Source organism: Hyperolius riggenbachi, chromosome 4 (genome assembly GCF_040937935.1).
Source record: "Hyperolius riggenbachi isolate aHypRig1 chromosome 4, aHypRig1.pri, whole genome shotgun sequence".
NCBI classification, from domain to species: domain Eukaryota; kingdom Metazoa; phylum Chordata; class Amphibia; order Anura; family Hyperoliidae; genus Hyperolius; species Hyperolius riggenbachi.
This window is the reverse complement of record NC_090649.1, coordinates 423,354,948-423,377,438: the sequence shown is the minus strand read 5'-3', so window position 1 is coordinate 423,377,438 and position 22,491 is coordinate 423,354,948. Positions and strand designations below refer to the sequence as shown.

General features: G+C 42.4%; 1 protein-coding gene across 3 annotated transcripts in view; it reads left to right on the top strand.

Moving 5' to 3' along the window:
* The window catches only part of CFAP61 (cilia and flagella associated protein 61), a 399,007-nt gene extending 378,463 nt beyond the window's left edge, over positions 1–20,544 (top strand). For all 3 annotated transcript variants that reach the window (XM_068232439.1, XM_068232441.1, XM_068232438.1), the window contains one exon: positions 20,157–20,544. In XM_068232439.1, coding sequence (XP_068088540.1) covers positions 20,157–20,357 — 201 coding nt within the window. In that variant the 3' untranslated portion in view covers positions 20,358–20,544. The remainder of the gene's footprint in view (positions 1–20,156) is intronic.
* Positions 20,545–22,491: the final 1,947 nt, after the last annotated feature.

The window sequence follows — 22,491 nt, the reverse complement described above, 5'->3', positions numbered from 1 at the left end:
TGTTTTTAAAGCAAAATGAACACAATCACTCCATCAATTCTCTGTCGCAGTGTCCACCCCGATATATCACAATTCATTGCTTCTGACTAATAATTTAAGAAGACTTAAGCCTAATTAATTCTGACAAGCCATAACAAATATATCTCAGCCTGTTGTTGAGGGGAGGACTGAAAGGTGCCTTGCTTGTGTAAGGAGGGGGGCAGGAATGCTGCTTTTACCACTCGGTCATATGAGAGGAGAGGTGCCCATGTGCAGACACAAGAGCGTCAGCTAATCCTCTCAGATAGCCATAGCCACCAAACACATTTATCTCCCGCTGTGAGGCTGGTGGGCCAGCTGCCTCCACGTCTGATGCCAGCTAGGAGCATTCTCTGGGTAGGACATGCTGATGTTCAGCTTGCCGCCTCCCCAGAGACACAGTCATTTTTACAGAGCAGCCAAGCATCCTTTATTAGACGGACCGTGATCCTAAATCTCTACATTTGTAATGCAGCGCTGCGCACTGGCTATCCCAGGAACAAAGATGAATTACACATGTCCCCCGCTCCCTCAGAAATGACTGCATCATCCCATTTATTTATTTTTTCAACGGAAAATGATGTACTTTACAATGAGCCAGCGCCCTGCTTATGCTTAGGATGCTAATCCAGTGACTTTTAATAGCCAGCGTTTTTAAGTCAGGCCAGAGCACTGACTTCAGTACGTGGTAATGCTTGTCTCTCTCCACGGTTTTATGCCATTCATTTACCACTGTCTGCTGATTTAATTAGATTGAGCTGATTTTATTGTGCATCAAGAGCAGTAACATTTCTAAGTAATTCAGGTGAAATATCTGTGGAAATTCCATGGGTTGTATTGGCTCCAATTCTATCCACATAGTTATAAATTCTGTGTTTTTTCCCCTTTGGATGTTAGTGTAAGAAGAACAAAACTCACAGAATGATTTAATATAAAGCACAGCTCTGATGTTATATATCTCATTCCTCTGTGTGGTGATTGCATTACTCATTAAACTACCAATCAAGCCAAAAGAAGAGGTTTCCTGTATAAAAGATGTTGAAGAGACTCTGTAACAAAATTTTCATCCTTATTTCTTCTATCCTATAAGTTCCTATACCTGTTCTAATGTGCTCTGTCTAACTGCAGCCTTTTCTAGTTACACAGTGGCTGTATTATCTCTGTTATATGATCTAATCTTCTCTCCTCTGTTGGCTCTGTCGGGCTGAGGCAGTCAGGCTGGAATGTGCTGTGCTGCTTGTGATTGGATAGAAGCTATACACAACCTCTCCAGGCCCCCTGCATACTCTGTATGACTCACACACTGAGCTACTCTCAGTGTATCACTTGCTATGTCTTTTGTTTGTAAACACTGCATAAAACTGGCAATTATAAGCCAGGATTGCAACAGGGAGAGGCAGAAACAGCACAGAGGGGCCCAAGAGAACATAATGAATAGAATGGTATGCTTTTTATTGTAAGAATTTTAGAGTACAGATTCTCTTTAATGAAAAAGGCACAGTAGTGACATATAGAAGAATTATCCAGGATGCCCACTTTATGGTCATTTTCCTGGTTTTAGAAACACTTCCTATATCTGTATATTATCAATTTAAAAGTTTCCAGCTGCGCTCACCATCAACCAGTATTCCTATAACAAACAGAAAACACTTTGCATAGCGTAACTCTGAACAAAACTATATGACCTGCAGGAGGAATTGCCACCGTGAAGGGTACAGAAGTCCCATATAAAACACTTCACAAGTGCATTCAGACAGGGGACCCCCCCACCAACAGTGAAGGGGCTCACCAGAATGTTGCCACCTCACAGACCAGGTGGATCTAACGCATATATCTATATATCGCAGCAATCTTCCAGCTAAATTAAGATCAAATCATTCATATCATAAAAGTATGTTTTAATCCAGAAACATGTAAAAAAGACATAAGAACAATCCCATTGCATAATGCTGTCACAAAAGAGCTTCTTGCGCAAATAGAAAGAGATACACTAAGGCCTCTTTCACACCAAAACATTGCGTTTTAGGGGACATTAAGGTCGCATAGCGTGCCCCTAATGCAATGCATGGTGGTGTTGAAGTTGGACGTCAGATTGAGCCGCGTTATGAGGCTCTTGGTGCGCTGTTTTCGTTCTATCTATACTGATAGAACAGCCTCTCCAGGATAGTGATGGGAAGTCCGGATCTTTACAAGGATTCGGATGATTTGAATCGGATCACTGAAAAGATCCGGATCTTTGAACCGAATCATTTGAATCATTTTACTAGGGAAGCAGACTGGGGGTGAAATGACTAGCAGGACAGACTTTCCCTGCACTGTACATTCTGTATGTTCTTGTTTCTTCCAGACAGACATCCACTGTGAACCGAATCATTCATTGTGATGATCCAGGTGATTTGACTCACAAAGAAGAACCGGATCAAATGAACGATTCAATCATGATCCGGACAACACTACGAGTCCAGGTTACGTCACCACAGTGCAGTGAATATTAATTAGCCATGTGGCTAGTCACTGAGCATGTGCAAGCAGTCTAACGCAGCTAAAGCCCAGTATAACGCACAGCATGCTGCACTTTCATTCAATGTGTAGCGTTACAATTATTATTATTATTATTATTATTATTGATTTATAAAGCGCCAACATATTCCGTGGCGCTGTACAAAGTAAGAAACAAACATGGGATACATAATAATACAGACAATGGTGTACACCAATATACAAGATACATAATTAGTGACAAAATACAAAGAATGATACAAAATATAATTTATCGAATTGGTAATGACAGTGATAAAATTAACATGATGAATAAAATGTATAATAGTTACCAAGACACAAAAGGGGAGAGAGCCCTGCCCTTGCGAGCTTAAAATCTAAAGGGAATGGGGGGGGGACAGGAGGAGGGGTAGTATGCAGCAAATATATAGAGGCTTTGTGTTTTAGGATACCTAGTAGGAGTGCAATTTGGTCTTAGTACAAAGGGAAGTGGCCTAAGGTAGAGCATATGCTTGTCGGAACAAGTGTGTTTTTAGAGAGCGTTTAAAGGTAACAAAGGTTGGCGAGTGACTGATGTGTTGTGGGAGGGCATTCCAGAGGAGGGGTGAAGCGCGTGCGAAGTCTTGTAAACGTGAATGTGAGGAGTAGATTCTAGAGGAGGACAACAGAAGATCATGTGCCGATCTGAGATTGCGATTGGGTTTGTATCTGGAGATTAGTGAGGATATGTACCGGGGAGAGAGATAGTGGAGAGCTTTGTAGGTTAGGGGCACTGTGAACAGCACATTGATTTTTCATTACTGTGAGTTGGGCTGCGTTACAGGCTGCTCTAACGTGCGCCTGTAACGTCCCGCTGTGAAGGCAGCCTTACACCTCCGGGTGTTAGTTCGCACATATAAGGACCAATGAGCCTTTCAACCGTGCACTGCTGGGGGTCTCAGACACGCGGCGTCCCGCACCAGTTTGCTTCCCTGCTCCCTCCTGCTTTCTCACAGTTTCCCTTAGTAGTGCAGTTTGGAACTATATATATATATATATCTGTATAATGCTGTATAATGATATGTAGCCCCGCCCTCCCAGTGATGCTTAGCCTAGGCTCTTTAGCAATCCAGAATTCTCCTCCCAGAGCATTGTCGGTGCCCCTAATACTTTTGGCCATAGCCCCTGAACAATAGAGATGGGAAGTTCGGATCTTTACAATGATTCGGATGATTTGAATCGGATCATTGAAAAGATCCGGATCTTTGATCCGAATCTCGGATCATTTTACTAGGGAAGCATTCGGGGGTGACTAGCAGGACAGGACTTTCCCTGCGGTGGACAGAGAAGGGGAGGGGGGGTGGACACACAGAGAAGGGGAGATGGTGGACAGAGACGGGCAGGAAGTGGACAGAGAAGGGAGGAGGGACGAGCAGAGAGCAGAAATGTTTGTTTGCACACAATACCCACATGCTGCAATCATATGCTTTACATATATTTCACCTAGATGTTCATCTGTATAATTTGAATGCAGACGTCGCACAGTGAAAGAAAGCATTCCCCAAAGCATTCCCAGAAGTGAAGTGCAGCTGTTTAGAGCAGTGCAGGAGGATCATATTGCCCTGCAATCACAGTGCCTGCCCTGTCATTCTAGCCCAGCACGCTGTCTACAAAGTTACTGAGCTGTGCTTCTGAGCCAAAACTTTCCCATTTGTTCACTGTGCACAACTAGGAACAGACAGCCTAAAATCAGCAGCACATTATAGCCAGTATGTGTGTTCTACACATATCTGGCAGTGGCACCCATGTCCCCTCTCTCATCTACCTGTGGCTGTGCAAGGCTGGCTCCCCTGGAACTAAGCGATCCATCTCTGCTCTGCTTCCAGGACCCCGCTGCCCGCTGAGAGGGGGTGTGTCGCTCCTGGCCCCACCCCCTTTGTGATCCAAATCACTCATTTTGATGATTCGGATGATTCGACTCACAAAAGAGATTCGGATCGAAGATCCGAATTGTTCATGATCCGGACAACACCACTGAACAAGCATGCAGCAGATCAGGTGTTTCTGACATTTTTGTCAGATCTGACAAGATTAGCTGCATGCTTGTTTCTGGTGTTATTATGACACTACTGCAGCCAAATAGACCCACAGGGCTGCCAGGCAACTGGTATTGTTTAACAGGAAATAAATATATCAGCCTTCATACCCCTATCACTTCAGTTGTCCTTTAACCCTGTGCTTATGTTCAATACCTCTATATGTAAATGTAAAGGTGATCTTTATTAAACCTTAACTTATGAAAAGATTCCAGGAAAAAAATAATATTTGGGATAGTATGGAAAAGAAAAAGGTTAGAACTGCTTTTAAATTATTATTTGTGTCCTATGTTCCCATCTGTGAGAATTCCCATCACTCGCTGTCCAGACATAAGAGGGGAAATCAGTTCAAGAGCCACAGAGACAACAACTACAGCGTGTTTGTTGAATGGGCAATCCCTGAAAAGTATTACTGTTGTTCCTCATTTCCTGTGCTGCCTGGGTCTCCTAGTTTACAAAGCTCAATGGAGGTTCCAGGGAGAGGAAGTGAGAAAAAAACTTTCCAAGGATGACACAGACAGCAATATAATCCTTCATATGTTCTAACTAAGGATGGCCCTGCCTATGAGAAGCATGTGCTCAGTTTGATCAGCTGATAGCTTTGTAAGGCTCTGATTTGTTGGTCATGATCATGTGTTAAACCAGGAAGTCATCACAGCAAATCAGAGCTTTAAAAATCTATCAGCTGATCAAAGTGATCACATGCTTCTCTGTGAGTTCTCCTAGGCAGGTCCATCCCAAGTTCTAACCCCTTTTCAGGGCTAGATTTAGCATAAGGCGGCTCCCTCCCTCCTTCCCTTTGCAGAGTCCTGATAAAAGTGCAACTGAGTGGTTACTCACCCAGCTCTCGGCATTCCAATGATGAGATCTCCCTCAGGGGCACCTCTAGCTACTTAATTCTGAGGTTCCTCTAGCTTGGGGCATCTCTAGTTACTTGATATTGAGGGTACTTCTGGCTACTTAATACTAAGGGACTGTCATGATCGCTGCTGCAGCAGGCATTGCTGGAAGTAGTAGTGCTGCAGCTCAGGTAGTTCTGATCTCTTTCCATGCAAGCTGCATAGCTTTGTCTGCCTTTCCCTGCTGTCAGCTTGTGACTGATTATCATTCACCTGTGTGGGAATCTGCATGTCTGCTCCCATTGGATGACCTCAGTATAAAGATCTGCTTCCTGCAGGACTCCTCGGGTTTTCATAGCTTCAGTTTAAGCCTGTCTTGCTGTCGCTTCAGCCCCCGATCGTGTTTCTTGTTCTAAAGATACTTTGCTGGTTTTGCATCATATATTGGTTCATTGCCCATATATATGCATACCAGCACGTTTATTATTTTCCTTGTATTCGTGTTACGTTGATACATCAGTGACGCTGATATATACGTACACGAACTGTTTATATCCTGTGTTAAGTTAGTCAGTTCTAGCACGTTGATCACCCGTGCTGAGCTAGTTATCCTGTTCCTGGTCCTGTTTGTGGATTGCGTTCATCTCTGCGAGGAGATAACGAATCCTTCTGAATCCTGTCCTGTTACCGTTTGTGGATTGCGTTCATCTCTGCGAAGAGATAACGAATCCTTCTGAATCCTGTCCTGTTACCGTTTGTGGATTGCGTTCATCTCTGCGAAGAGATAGCGAATCCTTCTGAGTCCTGTTCCCTGTATTACTCCAGTCCTAGTCAGCGTTCCTGCTTATGTTATATATCGGTTCATTGCCGATATATACATATGTTAGTCAGACGTTACAAATAGTTTCATTGATAGCTGTAATTGTAAAACGCTAGGAAAACATACTTATTGTATATTTGTCTGTGTTACGTTCATCTATCTTGATCCTGCTATTTCCTGACTATCCTGTCCTGTCTTTGTAAGGCACGCCATCGCTGCAACGCATTGGCTGCCTCATTCCAGTCTGTCTTGTTGTGGACGCTTGCTGTCACTAAGTAGCGGCTAGCTAGCAAGCGTTCATTCTGTCTACCTGTCCTGATCTCCTCAGTTCTGGTTTATGCGCTCAGCGCTACTTTGCGCTGAGACGTTATAGCGAAAGCATTGTTTGTGGCTGTCGGATCTGCACCGGCTCTGTGCGCCACAATCTCCTTTTGGAGTCAGTCCTCCCCTCCACTATACTGGGGATAGCCTGTTTCCTTGTGCTAGTGTGTGTACCTCCTCCACGTCAGCTCATGCGTTGCATGCTGACTGTGGAGAATACACCACCAAGCCTCACAGGGACATTGGTAGTTACGTATGATGACTAAGGGAAAAGTGACAGCTGGGCAAGTCAGCACGCTTGATGAGGGTTGGCCTGGTTTGTAGGTTCATGAAGAGCGAAGTCTAAGGTGGCAGGACATCTGTGCCTATAGGCTCCTGTGATGTAAATCCGGGCCTGCCCTTTTTCATGCTTTTCAAAATTAACCACTTAACATCTCAGTCGTTTTCAGCTAATGCATCCGAGCAATGTTCACCTCCCATTCATTAGCCTATAACTTTATCACTACTTATCACAATGAACTGATCTATATCTTGTTTTTTCCGCCACCAATTAGGCTTTCTTTGGGGGGTACATTTTGCTAAGAGCCACTTTACTGTAAATGCATTTTAACAGGAAGAATAAGAAAAAAAATGAAAAAAATCATTATTTGTCAGTTTTCGGCCATTATAGTTTTAAAATAATACATGCCTCCATAATTAAAACCCACGTATTGTTATTGCCCATTTGTCACGGTTATTTCACCATTTAAATTATGTCCCTATCACAATGTATCGCGACAATATTTTATTTGGAAATAAAAGAGCATTTTTTCCGTTTTGCATACATCACTATTTACAAGCTTAAAAAAAAAAATAGAGAGAAATATTTCATCTTTACATAGATATTTAAAAAGTTTAGACCCTTAGGTAAATATTTATGTGTTTTTGTTTTTTTTATAGTAATGTTTTTTTTGTTTTTTTTTATTAAACATTTTATGTGGGCATTTTTGGGAGGGTGGGTTTTAAAAGTGTTTTATTTGGGGAAATATTGGTGTATTGTAATGTTTTTGGGCATTTACATGTAGTTTTACATTTTGGCCACAAGATGGCAATCTCGATTTTTTTTACATGACGTCACTCTAAGCGTACAATGTACGCTTAGAGGGACACAGCTTCAGAAAGAGCGAAGCTTCCGAGAGAAACTGTCGCTTTTTCAGCGGGGGAGAGGAATCAATGATCGGGCTCCCCAGCCCGATACATTGATTCCGTGGCTACCGACTCCGCGGCCGGGAGTGCGCGTGCACGCGCGCGATCGGCCGCGGGAGCGCGCCTGTCCTCCTTGACGTTTTTATACGTCAAGGAGGATAAAGTGGTTAAAATACTTTTTTTCCTTCTGGAATTGAACTTTTTAAGGACTCTATGTCAGAGTAAAGTCTGAACTCAACCAAAACATTTATTTTAGTTATGAAAAAACTGAGAAAGAGCTGAAACCTCTTTCAGACTCCATCCCACTCTGTGCGGTGCAGGGAGGTGCACAACACTACACGCATTGCTGGAAACTGGGAATATCACACATTGGACAGAAAGCAATGCCTGGCATTCCCACTCGTCCAGTTCGCTGTACTGCAATGCATTATGCCACTACTGCATGTATTTTTGTGCATTGCCTTATTCAGAGTAATGAATGGTATCAGCATGATAATAGATGGCACCGCAGGTGGCTTTGTGTTGTGGTACAACGTGCGGCCACCTGCTTCCCCTAGTGTGAATGAGTCCATTTTACTATGTCTGTGTTGTGAGGAATTTTCCACACTTCTCGGCTTTACAGAAGTGTAGTAAATCTTTTCAACATAGACAAGCATTGCTCTGAAAAGCATTTTTAGTAGACCGAGGAAGTGATAGAATCTTTGCCAGGTTTTTAGCATCGTCTATGACAACCTTGGCCCACATAAGGGGCACATTTGAGCCCATGGTGTGACAGAAAATCAAACCACTTTTGGCTAGAGCTGGTTAGAAGTCAAACTTCCTTAGGTATGGAGGTGAATTTGCTCATTACAATTGACTTCCTGCTTAGCAGGTTTACTTGAAGCCCAAATAAACCTAAAATTAAACAATACATTCTTAGGGCAGTTGTGTTGATTATAAGTATAGTACCTTAGGACTGATCTTTTTTAGATTGAAACCCCCATTATATACAGTAGTTCAGCCTTCTAGCAGCTGTGCACCAATCCATACAGGCTTTTGACCCACACAGTTATTTCCCTTTAGCAGGCTTGAAATATTACAAATGCTCACACTTACTACCTGTAAAATACAATGTGGAACCACATCATCAAGACACATAGGTAGGGGCGTAACTACAGGGTAGCAGCCCCTTCAATTGCGGGCGGGGGGGGGGGGAGAGTTGGGGGGCTGAGGTGTGGGGGGCTCAACTACTAACCTACCCTCCCTTCGATACTCCAGATCAGATTTTCATGGCTACACTTGTTATGGGTGTGAAGATCCTGATGACCACACTTATTCTATGACCTTTGTAAGATGGGCCCCTAGGCTGTGAGATCGTGGTTGGGGTGTCTTGGCACCCTATGGGAAAAAAAAGATACAGGAGACAAAAAAGGGAGCCTGATAGTGCAGTATGTCAATAGTATGTGTGTAGAGAAATCAATTGATTGAAAGGGCTACTCACAAAGGAGGGTTGCAAGGGGCAACCGACCACAGGAAGCAGGTGGAGACCATAAACCCGACTCCACTCGGGGTGGTCCTGGACGGACCTGGTTGCGGTCGCTCTCTTAGATGAAAAAGGATGGACAAAACATTAACCGTGGTAAAACAACGGGTGTTCTGTCACCACCCCTCGGACAAACATGTACGGGGGTATAACTATGCACAATAAGGGAAAGAGGCGCCCTGATTTGAATAAAAGCTTTTAAAACCAGTTTAAAAACGAAAAAGAAAAATGAGGTATCTTACCTCAATGACGAAATCTCTGTAAACTTACAAAAGATTTTTATTTGAGCACAGGCAACGCGTTTCGCGGGTCTGAGCCCGCTTCCTCAGGCCAATACAGTGCCAAATGACAGAAATCATGTAGCATAGGGAGCCTCCCTAGCTACTATGCTACATGATTTCTGTCATTTGGCACTGTATTGGCCTGAGGAAGCGGGCTCAGACCCGCGAAACGCGTTGCCTGTGCTCAAATAAAAATCTTTTGTAAGTTTACAGAGATTTCGTCATTGAGGTAAGATACCTCATTTTTCTTTTTCGTTTTTAAACTGGTTTTAAAAGCTTTTATTCAAATCAGGGCGCCTCTTTCCCTTATTGTGCCTTGGCTGCGAGGGTCACCAAGGGGAGGCAAGGGAAGTGTTGTGAACATGAAAAAGGTCTGAAACTCCGAGATAACATTCAAAAAAATATGTTTTCCATACAGTTATTGTATTTGCTTTTGTGCACAAGTAATATTGTCTGTCCCCAAAGTACAGTTTACCTGCTCTGAAAGCTGCCATTGCATTTTAATCAAGCTGCTTTTCATTATTTATATATTAAAATCTTCTAGTGATCTCTTCTGAACTGTGTGTGTGCTTGAAGCACAGAGAGTTCCTTTTCAGTTGTTACACACAATGGCCTCAATTCACTAAGATCATGCTGGTGATAAGGCAAGAGAAAACTTACCACCACACATTGGGCTTGATTCACTAAACTGTGATAACTCATAGCACGGCCACACTAGCGTTTTTGCGCGCAATCGCGAATTTCCGTGTGCAATCGCAAACTTTTGCACGCAAAAATTTGCGACTGCGAGCACAAATTTGCGATTGCGCATGAAAACGCTAGCGCGGCCGTGCTATGAGTTGTCACGGTTTAGTGAATCAATCCCATTGATCGGTATGTTCAGTGTTAATTCACTAAAGAAGCTTGCCTTAATAAGGTGTAGAGATTTTCACAGTAAGAGAGTTATCTTATCACTTCAGTTTTTAAGTTACCTCCTCTGTTGTTATTTTTACATGAAGTTAATTAACCACTTCGCCATATCTGGACGCATATATCCGTCCAGATAGGCAGTGGTGCTGCAGCCGTGTGGTGCTCGCGATCGGGCGCGCGCCCCTGCGCGCGCCCCCGCTGCCTCCCGCTGCCCCCCCGATCAGTGAATGGGAATATAATTCCCATTCACCGATCCAAGTCCCCGGCAGAAATACCGACGCTTTCTCATCAGAGAGCGTGGTATTTCTGCCCCCAGGAAACAACTTCTCTTCATTTTAGTTCCTAGATGCGACATCGTTCGCATGTAGGAATTTTTTGAATGTGGCCATCTTGTGGCCAAATAGTAAACTGCACCCACATACCTGTATTGAATAAAAAATACATTATATTACATCTAAAATTGGCTATTTACCCCCCAAACTAAAATTACCCAAATACATTTTTGTATTAAAAAAATAATTAAAAAAATTACAATTAAAAAAAAAAAAAACTACATAAATAGTTACCTAAGGGTCTGAACTTTTTAAATATACATGTCAAGAGAGTATCTTATTACATTTTTTAAAATTATAAGCTTGTAAATAGTGATGGACGCAAATTGAAAAAATGCACCTTTATTTCTAAATAAAATATCGGCGCCATAAATTGTGATAGGGACGTAATTTAAATGGTGTAATAAGCAGGACAAATGGGCACATAAAATGCATGGGTTTTAATTACTGTAGCATGTATTAATTTTAAACTATAATGGCCAAAAACTGAGAAATAATGATTTTTTTTCCATTTCTATCTTAATCTTCCTGTTAAAATGTATTTACAGTAAAGTGGCTCTTAGCAAAATGTACTACCTAAAGAAAGCCTAATTAGTGGCGGAAAAAACGAGATATAGATCAATTAATTTTGATAAGTAGCGATAAAGTTATTAGCGAATGAATGGGAGGTGAACATTGCTCGGATGCATAAGATTTTCGAAGCTGTAGGCTGAAGTGGTTAACAGTCTGTCTTTAACTTTAGAATTCTGTAGTTATTTTAAGGATTGAAAAGTTAACTTTAGAGATCTCACATTAACTTACAGACAAAAGAGTTAACTTTAGGTTTGCCTGAGGTAAAATGTTTCCTGAACACTACATGCCTTATCACCATGGTGATAACTCTAGAAACAGCTCAGAAACGTTATTAAAGACAGGAGATAAGCTCAGTGAATTGAGGCCAATGTAACAACTGAGGAATGTAAACAAAAGATACTGTAATCTCCACTTCGGATTGGATCCTAAGCTGAAGGGGCTTTCCATGGCAAGACAAAGTGCTGTGGTTAACTTTTTGAATGCTGTTCTGCTACAATTCTTGTTTATGCTAGTAGGTTTAAGGCTGTAAGGAAAATTTTAGAGCAAAGAAGAAATGCTGAGTTTTAGATCACTTTAAGGGGACCCCATCAAAGTTTTGCGGGGGGGGGGGGGCATGATTTGTAGTTATGCCCCTGCACATGGGGGTTGATTCACAAAGCAGCGTTTTTAACCTATTGATTTACACTGATTATATTACAGCACCATGCTTATCCTCCCGACCGCTGTTAGAATCTGCCTTGACAGTTTTGGGGTTAGTTTGTATTACATAAGCCGCTTGTAATAGGATATGGCTCATCCTGTAAAACACTGTATACACTTAGCTAAAAATACCCATTCATGGCATTACTATTAATGTTTAAAGTGAACCCGAGTTGAAAATAAACTGATGAGATAAACAGTTGTATTTATCCTCCTACCCCTAAAAATGACTTTTTTAGACATCCTAGGATTTTTATTTTATATTTAAACATTTAGAAAGTAGATTGAATGTTTTGTTGTCTCTGCTCAGTTGCTGTCTATTAAGTGTCCCTAAATGAAAAAACCATGAACTATATTGACCCTTTTCTCTCTCCCTCTGCTCTCAGAAATATGTAGAAAAATGTAATTTGTAGAAAATATGTAGAAAAATGAAATATGTAGAAAAAATTGCTTATCAGTGATGTTTACTATGTATATTCCTGATACGCTCCTGACAAGACAGAAACGGTCACTTCCATGGCTAGAAATTAACTCTTTCAGGCAGCAAAATAAAATGAGTAAAACAGCCTGGTTATTAATATGTTTAGTAAACATGTCTATCTCATCATGTCACATGTCGCCTTGGGTACACTTTAAGAATTGGCTTTATAGATGAAGCAGCTTGGGTGCTGAATTTAGAAGATTTGTAATACCCAGTTTAGCATAAAATCCCAGTATGCGTACAGTAGTTGGATACCGTTCATTATACATATTCCAGTGTTCAGCATTCAGTTCCGGGGAGACACTTCTCATGTAATGGTTTTCTGAATCCTGCGTAAAGACATAATGCATGTGGACATTAGCGCTGTCCCTATCCCTGCATCCCTCTTCTTCTCTAAACTGCTTGGATTAAGACTTTTTTCCTTTATGTTTCATTACTGATATGTTAAACATAGCCTGGGGGCTGCACACAGAGCCCTGATCTCCACCCTGACTTCAATTAAGAGCACATCCTGCTGGACTATCTTTATCACTGAAATGCATGGCTGTCTCTATGTGTTTTCAGTCTGCATTTATGCTAACAAAGCAGAATGCCCTTGTTTATTAGAATATAAAAGTATATTTTACTTATGCATGCTATAAAGCTAATTATGGAAAGATTGTGTGGGCAGTCCTGGTGCCCCTGATAATACCCAGCCTACGCCATCAGGCCTGACAATAGGCTGGTAGGGGGTCCTAGTTAAAGGCATTTAGCCTGAAGTAGGAAATACAACCCTTCTGACCAAGACATTCAGTGAGAAAGACGTCTTCAGACACGTGTATGAAATGTCTTATAACACTTCATCAGCTAGATCTGGTACTAAGGAATTGTGATGCTGGATTTAAGTCTGTCATGGTCAGGGCTGTTTTTGGGCACAGGCAGCCCAGGCAAAGGCATGTTCTAAGTGTACAGAGCACAATACTGCATTAGTATTGGCTAGATAGTGTAATAGTTAAGGGCTCTGACACGGGTGACCTAGGTTCAAATTCTGACTCTTCCTGTTCAGTAAGCCAGTACCTATTCAGCAAGGTGTCCTTGGGCAAGACTCCCTAATGCTGCTCTTGTCCTAGTGGCTGCAGCTCAAGCACATTGGGTCCGCCAGGAGAAAAGCATAATATAAATGTTGGCCAGGGGAGGGGGAAGAAAAAAAGAAAAAACGTTGGCACTGCAGCTATGACAGCTGACGCTGGAAGGGTCTAGGCAGGGTGACACACACTCTTCACCTGCTCTGGTGCAGGCTGCATGCTCTGATCAATAATAAAGAGCAGATATACAAAATAAAGAGAAGGAAGGCCGATCGGCACTGCAGGTGCTTTATTCCATTTGCAGGCACAGTGACAGTACAAAAAATGTAAAGATAAAACTATTCACATATCATGTTAAGGAGAGTGGTGTGGAGGTGCGGTGGGTGCCAGGGGATGATGCCTGACGGCCGTTTCGCGCTATCAATGCGCTTCAACGAAGGCATCCACCGCACCTCCACACCACTCTCCTTAACATGGTATGTGAATAGTTTTATCTTTACATTTTTTGTACTGTCACTGTGCCTGCAAATGGAATAAAGCACCTGCAGTGCCGATCGGCCTTCCTTCTCTATAATATAAATGTTATTTCTCTTGTATTCATGTTTCAGGCAGTCACACTACAGTATATTCCAACTTTTGCAGTGCCCCTATGATGTCTTTTAAATTTGCAGTGTACTGGTATTGTGATCTTTGGCTGCTGCTACTTCACCCATCCGCTCCCCCTTTCTTTCCAAAGAGTGTGCATGTGTATGAGAATAAGGGTAAGGTCACAGGTTGTAGTGTCTGGGGTGCCAAATAGGTCAGAAATGGTTACGGGCACAGAGCACCATTAATTTAACTTCAGTGCTGGAGAACCTGCCCTGATCCTCCCCCCCCCCCCCCCCCACACACACACATACATACAAAACACCAAAAGCAGGTACCAAGACTGCATATCAATTTCAACCCTGATCATTTTGCTGGTTTCAGCAGTCAAATTTCAGCACTGTACGTCTTCATCTAGTGATCCTTTTGGAGCCTTTTATCTTAGGGGTTGAAGGGGAGTCAGGAACTTGCAGATTGGGGATAATTAGTAAATTGAGGGGAATTGGCTTTACATTAGAGGGCTCACATGGGTGGTGGTGGAGAAGCAGAGGCAAAGGGCTTAATGTAGAGAGGAGATCGCTAGGGCATGAAGGGTTAATAACTCATAATTATCAATAGGTATAGGACTTCTGGCATAAAACACTTACAATGAATTACAAAGTCAGTGATTAGCACAACAGAAATTTTCTCTCTCTTGGGTCGTTCATTAAGAGCTCCTCATGGATATGGAATGGGGTTCAGTAAAAAAAAAAAATAGTGCACATGTGCAAAATGTATACACCATAAAGTGCTAATTTCATAGACACAAACAACATAAGTAAAGTGCTACATCCTGTGCTGGATGGTGCGCAGTACTGATGTGCATAGTGTATAGAGCTGGCTTTGTTAACCAGGGTTCCTTGAGAACTTTGCAGAGGTTTCCTGGCATTTTCCCTTTCTGTGACAGTGGTGGGCAGGGAGAATTCCAAAAGTATCTCTGTGTCCTCTTCACTCGTATGATTTCCCCAAATATTTGGTGTCGGTGTGGGGGAAGTATAATGCAACACACTAATAGGGGATACTTTATAAAGAAGCACTGAATTAGGGGTAAGAATAATAAGGAGCACATTAATAAAACTAAGCACTAGAATAGGGAGACAGCATAATGAAGGGCACTATAATTAGAGGGTAGTATAATAAAAAAGTACCATTATAGGGGAGCAATATAATTGCAGGAGCTATAATAAGAAACACTAATGTGTGGTACTGTAATAGGGGACATTGGCCCTTGTTCAATTCTTTTTTTCTCCCAGGTGATATTTTCATACCTTGTCACCAGCAAATGCCACCAGCAAGCCTGAATACATTTAGAATAATTTTGACAGCACTTGACAGTATTTTTTCACATACTTTTAGATACTTTTTCAGTTGCAAAGTCCTAAAAAGTTATCTTAAAGCGGAATGAAACCCAGCATTTCTACTTTGCTGTAATACATTATTTACAGCATATTATATACAACCAGCATTTTTTTTTTACTAGAACTGCATTCAAAGGGTTAACACAGGCTTTAGAAGCTTCCCTTCCAGCAGAGCTGGCCTCTTCCGAACTTTACATAATGTTATCTTGTGTTTAATTGTATAAAGTAAGAAATGTAAACAAAGCCTTGTCTCACACTGCTGGGTCCCCTGAACAAAGTCAGCCAAGCATAAATGCTTTCTGATGCTTTCTGATTAAGTTAGAGGATGAATGAAGCAGTTATAAATAAAATGCAAAGTCAGCTCTCAGAGTAAAATAAATCTACTTTAGGAACGTATAATTTCTAAATGAATAATAATACTTATGCACAAAAGCAAATATGCTAACCGTATGGCATATAAAAAGTAGGAAAACATGTTTTTTTTTAATATTATGTCAGGGTTTTATACCGCTTTAAACAGAAGATGAAAAATTATCTCCTAGGCAAAAACTTAGGAGAAAAAGTTAATTGAATAAAGGTGACTGTAAGGAAGAAACATAGAATGGGTGATAAACAACAAGACTGTTACAATAAACAGACACACCCATTTTTTAAGATCATGCCTCCTGCAAAATAAAGAACCACCCCTGCCGTATATACAGGGTACCTTGAGATCCAAAAATTATGTGAAGGGTTCCTCCAGGGTAAAGAGGTTGAGAGAGACTGGTAGAGGGTATAGATACATCACACAATGGGGACTGGGAGAGCCAGAACATCTATTAGCCGCTTTTGCAACAGACAGGTACACTGGTAGTGCAGCGTCAGGTCGCCAATAGCGAACACTTCCAGTTTCATGTCACGCACTGACAACTCGTGCATTTAAGCCCTCCTTCCAGTTGCGGCGCATCAGGTTTCTGTAGCTTTCTGTGACAGACGCAATATCAGTGGATCTGTCTATATATTTACAAAGGGTTGCAGCATACAACTCAAAAAGGAGTAGTAGGAGCTCTTGTTCATGCTTTACAGCATTGGTAAATGCATTCAAGTTTGCCGGCTATGCCACAGTGGCACCCATCTGGTGAATCCTACTGTAACCGTGCTCTTTATTTTTCTAGGGAAAGTGCCAATAGCCTAAGAATCAAACAAAAGGGATAAAACAAAATCTTTTTTTCTTTTTTATCTTATTTCTTTTTCGTGCATTTTTGCATGGTTGTTAAGCTTGAACGCATTTACTAATGCTGTAAAGTGCAGCTAGCCCTATATTTTATATGGAAATTAGGCACTCCTTTGCGTCATGCATACACTGCCTATAGCTACTTGGTTTGTGCTGCTTTGCCTCCCTTGATATACAGTATATCATACAGTAAAGTCTCGGCTATCCAGAACTCAGGCATCCGACAGTCTCAACCAACCGCCATGCTGCCTGTGGGGGAGAATGGGGGCACTCCTTTCCTGTGCTGCAAAGCAGTGCACAGCAGAAACAACATACAAATCCTCCGGGCGCCAAGTCACTCCTGTAGCTGCTAGTTGCGTCCATGTTGCCTCCTGGCATGTCACCTGACCCGCAGTGAGTCACATGCATGCTTCAGCAGCCATACAGAGAGGATGTAGCAAAGCAGTTGGGAGCTGCAGGGGTGAAGAGGACCAGCATACTGAGGAATTGTAAGGTGTTCATGCAGCGCAACGCTCTGCAATTCATATATGGAGGAGAATAGTGTTATTTTGTGCCCGGTTGGTTGAATTCTCAAGCAACCGATATGCACACATATCCAGCATCAAGCAATCTCGTCCCTCCGGATATTAGGGACTTTACCGTACATATATACAGTATATGTATATGGACTCTGCTCAGGGCCGGTTCTAGACTGTTTGCTGCCTGATGCAAACTTGTAATGAACGCACAGCACCCAACAATTTTTTACTACTCGTTATAGCTACTGTGAGCCCCCCCCCCCCCAAAAAAAACGCCCTCAGTATAGGTGTCCCCAGTGTTGGTAGCTAGGTACAGTTGCCCAAAGTATAGAATAGCCAGGTACAGTTGCCCCCAGTATAAGTTGGCCAGGCATTCTCTTCACTTCCTGTTTCTGCCTGTTGCTGCCCCCAGACTTGGGGAAGTCGCCTCACTTGGCATCATGAGCAGACCAGGCCTGATTCTGCTAACGGCAGCAGGAGTTTTAGTAGGCAAATCTATTGTTTTTACATGTATCTCTCTTGCACTTTTAATTAGGGCTTTAATAACCCAATTAATTTTGTAATACAGGTGTTGAAAATTAATAGCAAGGTCTCCCGCCCTGTGCAGCTCATTACTCCTGCAGCAAGAAAGGAGTCTCATTCTGGACAGTCTCAGGGAAATAGCAGTCCTAGTAAAGTACACACCGTACTGTTGTTAAGACTACAAAGAACAGCAGTTTGAGGTTACTGTCTGTTTTTAGACTGGCTGCAGACTGAAATGCAAAGATGCTGCCCCTTTGGCCTTGGAATGCCCTTCCAAATACTCGTTACCTGTTCTCACTTCTTCCATATCTGCAGGCACTGGGGGCTGAGTCATCTGAAAAGCCAATACTGTATTTTAGTTTGTTTACAGACATCCCTCCAGCCACTAGGTGACCCTAATGAATAGAAAGCAGATGGCCTCTCAATGAATTACAATGGACAATGGGTCTACTTTCTACTGAAAATTATGGTTAAAGTGAACCAGAGGCGAAGCACCCTCATGTATTTTACCATATACAGTATATCAGTGGGAACATTAGAGAAAACACCTACCCTGCTCTCCGTTTCATCCTCAGTGTTAATAGTGTCTGTTGTCAGCTGTGATAAGAATCCCTGACTGAGAATTCAGTCTGGCTTTGCCGGGAATGATTTTAGCTGAGTCATTCTAACAGAGCCACAAGGGGGCAGGCTTGGGCTTGAAAAGACTAAGTCAGATTAAACAGAGAACAATGAAACAAAGAGCAGATTAGGTGTTTACTGTCATGTTCCCACTGATTTATAAGGTAAAATACAAGAGGGTGCTTCGTCTCTGGTTCTCTTTAAGCTGCCAGGTTAGTGCTAGATGTATGAAAATGAAGTCCTGGCTCTGTAGATCACTCTGCCCCCTGTGCCTGTGAATTTGGACCAGCAGGGAACCAGTAGTGAAAATCTGGAGGATCTTTCAGAAAGCCAAAGGGGGGATTGTTATTGTTCGTGCCATTATTCTTTAGCTTTTAACCACCCTGGCGTTCTGATTAAATCGCCAGGGTGGCTGCGGGAGGGTTTTTTTTAAATAAAAAAAAAACTATTTCATGCAGCCAACTGAAAGTTGGCTGCATGAAAGCCCACTAGAGGGCGCTCCGGAGGCGATCTTCCGATCGCCTCGCCCAGAATAAACAAGGAAGGCCGCAATGAGCGGCCTTCCTTGTTTTGCTTATATCGTCGCCATAGCGACGAGCGGAGTGACGTCATCGACGTCAGCCGACGTCCTGACGTCAGCCGCCTCCGATCCAGCCCTTAGCGCTGGCCGGAACTTTTTGTTCCGGCTGCGCAGGGCTCAGGCGGCTAGGGGGGCCCTCTTTCGCCGCTGCTCGCGGCGAATCGCCGCAGAGCGGCGGCGATCAGGCAGCACACGCGGCTGGCAAAGTGCCGGCTGCGTGTGCTGCACTTTATTTGATAAAAATCGGCCCAGCAGGGCCTGAGCGGCAGCCTCCGGCGGTGGTGGACGAGCTGAGCTCGTCCAGACCGCTCAGGAGGTTAAACAAGACTTGTACAAATATACTGTACATTGAAGTGAACCCGAGGTGAAAATAAACTGATGAGATAAACAATTGTATTTATCCTTTTACTCCTAAAAATTACCTTTTTTAGATATCCAATAGTTTTATTTTATATTTAAACATTTACACAGTAGAATAAATGTTTTGTTGTCTCAGCTCAGTGGCAGCCTATGTATTAAGTGTCCCTAAATGAAAATACATGAACTATTGACTTATTTTTTCTATCTCTCCCTGCTCTCAGAAGTTGAATTCTGCCAGTAAATCTTTTATGGCTGTAATTTGCGCATCAGTGATGTTTACTATATTCCCAAACAAGACAGAAGCTGTCAATTCCATGCCTAAAAATTAACTCTTTCAGGCAGCAAAATAAAACAAGTAAAACAGCCTGGTTATTAGTATGTTTTGCACTGAACATACACGTTTATCTCAGGTCACATGTTGCCTCGGGGTACACTATAATGGCAAACAAAAATGGAATTTCTCCTTATGTGCCATGCCTATATCCCTGCACAGCTGTCACTATTCACCAAGGCTTGATCACGATAAATGACATCACTCCTTTGCTTGTCACGTTAGCGCGCTCTTCACAGTTTATGATTTTAAGATTACAGATCTGACCCTGCGGTTGCAAAGGGCTGAGATGTCAGGCCACACAGAACAATCGCAAATTAATCCTGGATTTCTGGCCAATCTATTCCACCCTGTAATGGGTTTAAGCTGTAATCTGTTTTCTGCACTTTAATGAATATCTACTTCATTTTCCAGGTCTACGAGCATCCATCTATGAAAGAGCTGGCCCTGAAAGTCACCGAAGATGAACTGAATCTTGCAGAAACCCCGCAGAAATATCTTAAGCGCATCCTTCAGCAAAACGGCTACCAAACAGACATCGAGAAACAAGTCCTGAATTACCTCAATTACAACAGCAACCACTTGTCTATGTTTGCAAGGCCAGGGATGGTTTAATGTTGACCTTTTCAGCAAACATGATTTCTTTTAACTAAATCCACAACACCTTTTATCCACGATGTATTATTGTTACTGTACCATATACACTGCATTATACAGGGTGTCCTGTAGGGGGCAGTGCTGCCTATTTAGCTTTGCCCAAAGAAACAGCACAAAATCAAGTGAATAAACACAGAAGAGCAGTTGTTTTTCTTCATGCCTGTTAATATGCAGAATTATGAGGACATGTGTGAATGCTTCCAGTATCTGTCTTCTCAGAATTACAGAGGAAATTAAATACATTAAACAAGGGTTCTTACGCTGGATTTAATGTATGTGATTAAACAACAGGTGCATGTGCTAATTTGCAGTCACAAGAGCTTTTCCAATTGTTTATTTATCATTACACGGAAATACAGATTGTTTTCGACACATCTATGTTTCTTCTAAACTCGAGGGCCAATTGATAAACAGAGGGTAGATAAGGGGGAAAGTAGGCAAGGCTGGATCCTCCTCTGCAACTATTCACAGCTATATACAAGTGATTCTAGGGTACAGTAGTATATCGTAGTGCCAGAATCTGCCAAGAAAGGCAATCAGGGGGTTGGTGCTCAATGTTGGCTTTGAACGTTTTCAGAAAGGTTTCTACAGGGGAGCATAGTTACGGTAACTATGTTAATTAACATAGTAGCGGCCGCTATTGAATTATTGTGGTCCCGATACTTTACAGGACGACCCGCATTGAAAGTTACGCGCGTTTCTATGTAAGTAATGTGCGTAACTAAGGAAGGCTAGCACTGCTATGTTAGGCGTGCATAGTGGGCGCTTTTCTGTTTAACGACCGCCCCCTCACATTGAGCTGCGCTGCTAATGAATCAAGGCCCTGGACATTTACACCGCAAATGCCTCAACAGATGACAAAACGACCACTTTATAGAATGGTTGGAGTTATAAGTGGATGTTATTTAAAGCCGACATGTGCACAGATGTGATACTGATGGTAAGGTTGCATGTTAACCATCCTTACTACCCTGTACACCATGCTGCCTTGTTAAATTGCAGCTCTATACAGCCTCAAGGGATCCCCAAAATTGCCTCGACTTCTGTGTACAAGACAAAGAAGATGCTTATCCATCCTGCAGGACTATCAGGGAGGTGTCTGATCAGTCCCAGCATCATTCTGCAGCATGGCAATGACCCCAAACACGCATCCCAAACCATAAAACACTATCTCCAATGAAAAGAAGAACAAGGAACTGTGCAACAGATGGCATGGTCCCCGCAGAGCCCTGATCTGTACATCACTGAGCTGGTTGTCTGGATTACTTGCAGAAGCAGATAAGACACACAGCGTCTGCAGGCCAAGCTCTCCTGGATTCTCAGAACAGGCCAACACATGACACATGCTAACGGCAAGGAGGAGTCAGACCAAATCATTCGTTTTTCTTAAGTTTCTTATTTTTTTATTTTTAAAGTATTCTTTCCAACTTTTTGATAAATGGGAAAGGTTTTTGTTTAAAAACTTTTTAGCAATAGCATGGCCCAACAAAACCACCAGGTATAATAATTCATATGTGTGCACCTCTAACACACACTGCAATGGTCACAGAAGAATGCATTGGTTCAGACTCGCAAGCTCCGCTCAGCGCAGGAAGCAGATCCTAATGTTAAAAATTCAGATCCACTTACACTAGCTAAAACAAAACGGATCACAGAGTCCTAACTTGCTGAATTTTTTCAGTATGAGCAGATGTGATGCCCATAGCCATGGTGTAACACAGCCAACCCTGGGTCGGACGCAAACGGCGGTAAAAAGGAGTGGAGTAGATCCAGAATTGTCCGCTCCTCTCTGTGCCAAATGGATCCAACACAAAAGGGAACTGAGTGTTAGTATAAACACTTGCAGTAGTTAATACATTAATCTCATGTTATTTCTTAATTCATATAGACCTATGCATAAGACCTGAAAGAGAGACAGCTGAGGATCAAAGATGGATAGAGGAGATGGTTAAAGAATAGGGACTGGTCACACAACAGGGACAGTTGTGACATATGTATTTTCATACCACTAATTCTTTATGATCAGTTACTGTATGACTTGTCAGATAGTGAAGGACGAAACTGTTCACTGGTGAACAATCAGTGCTAATCG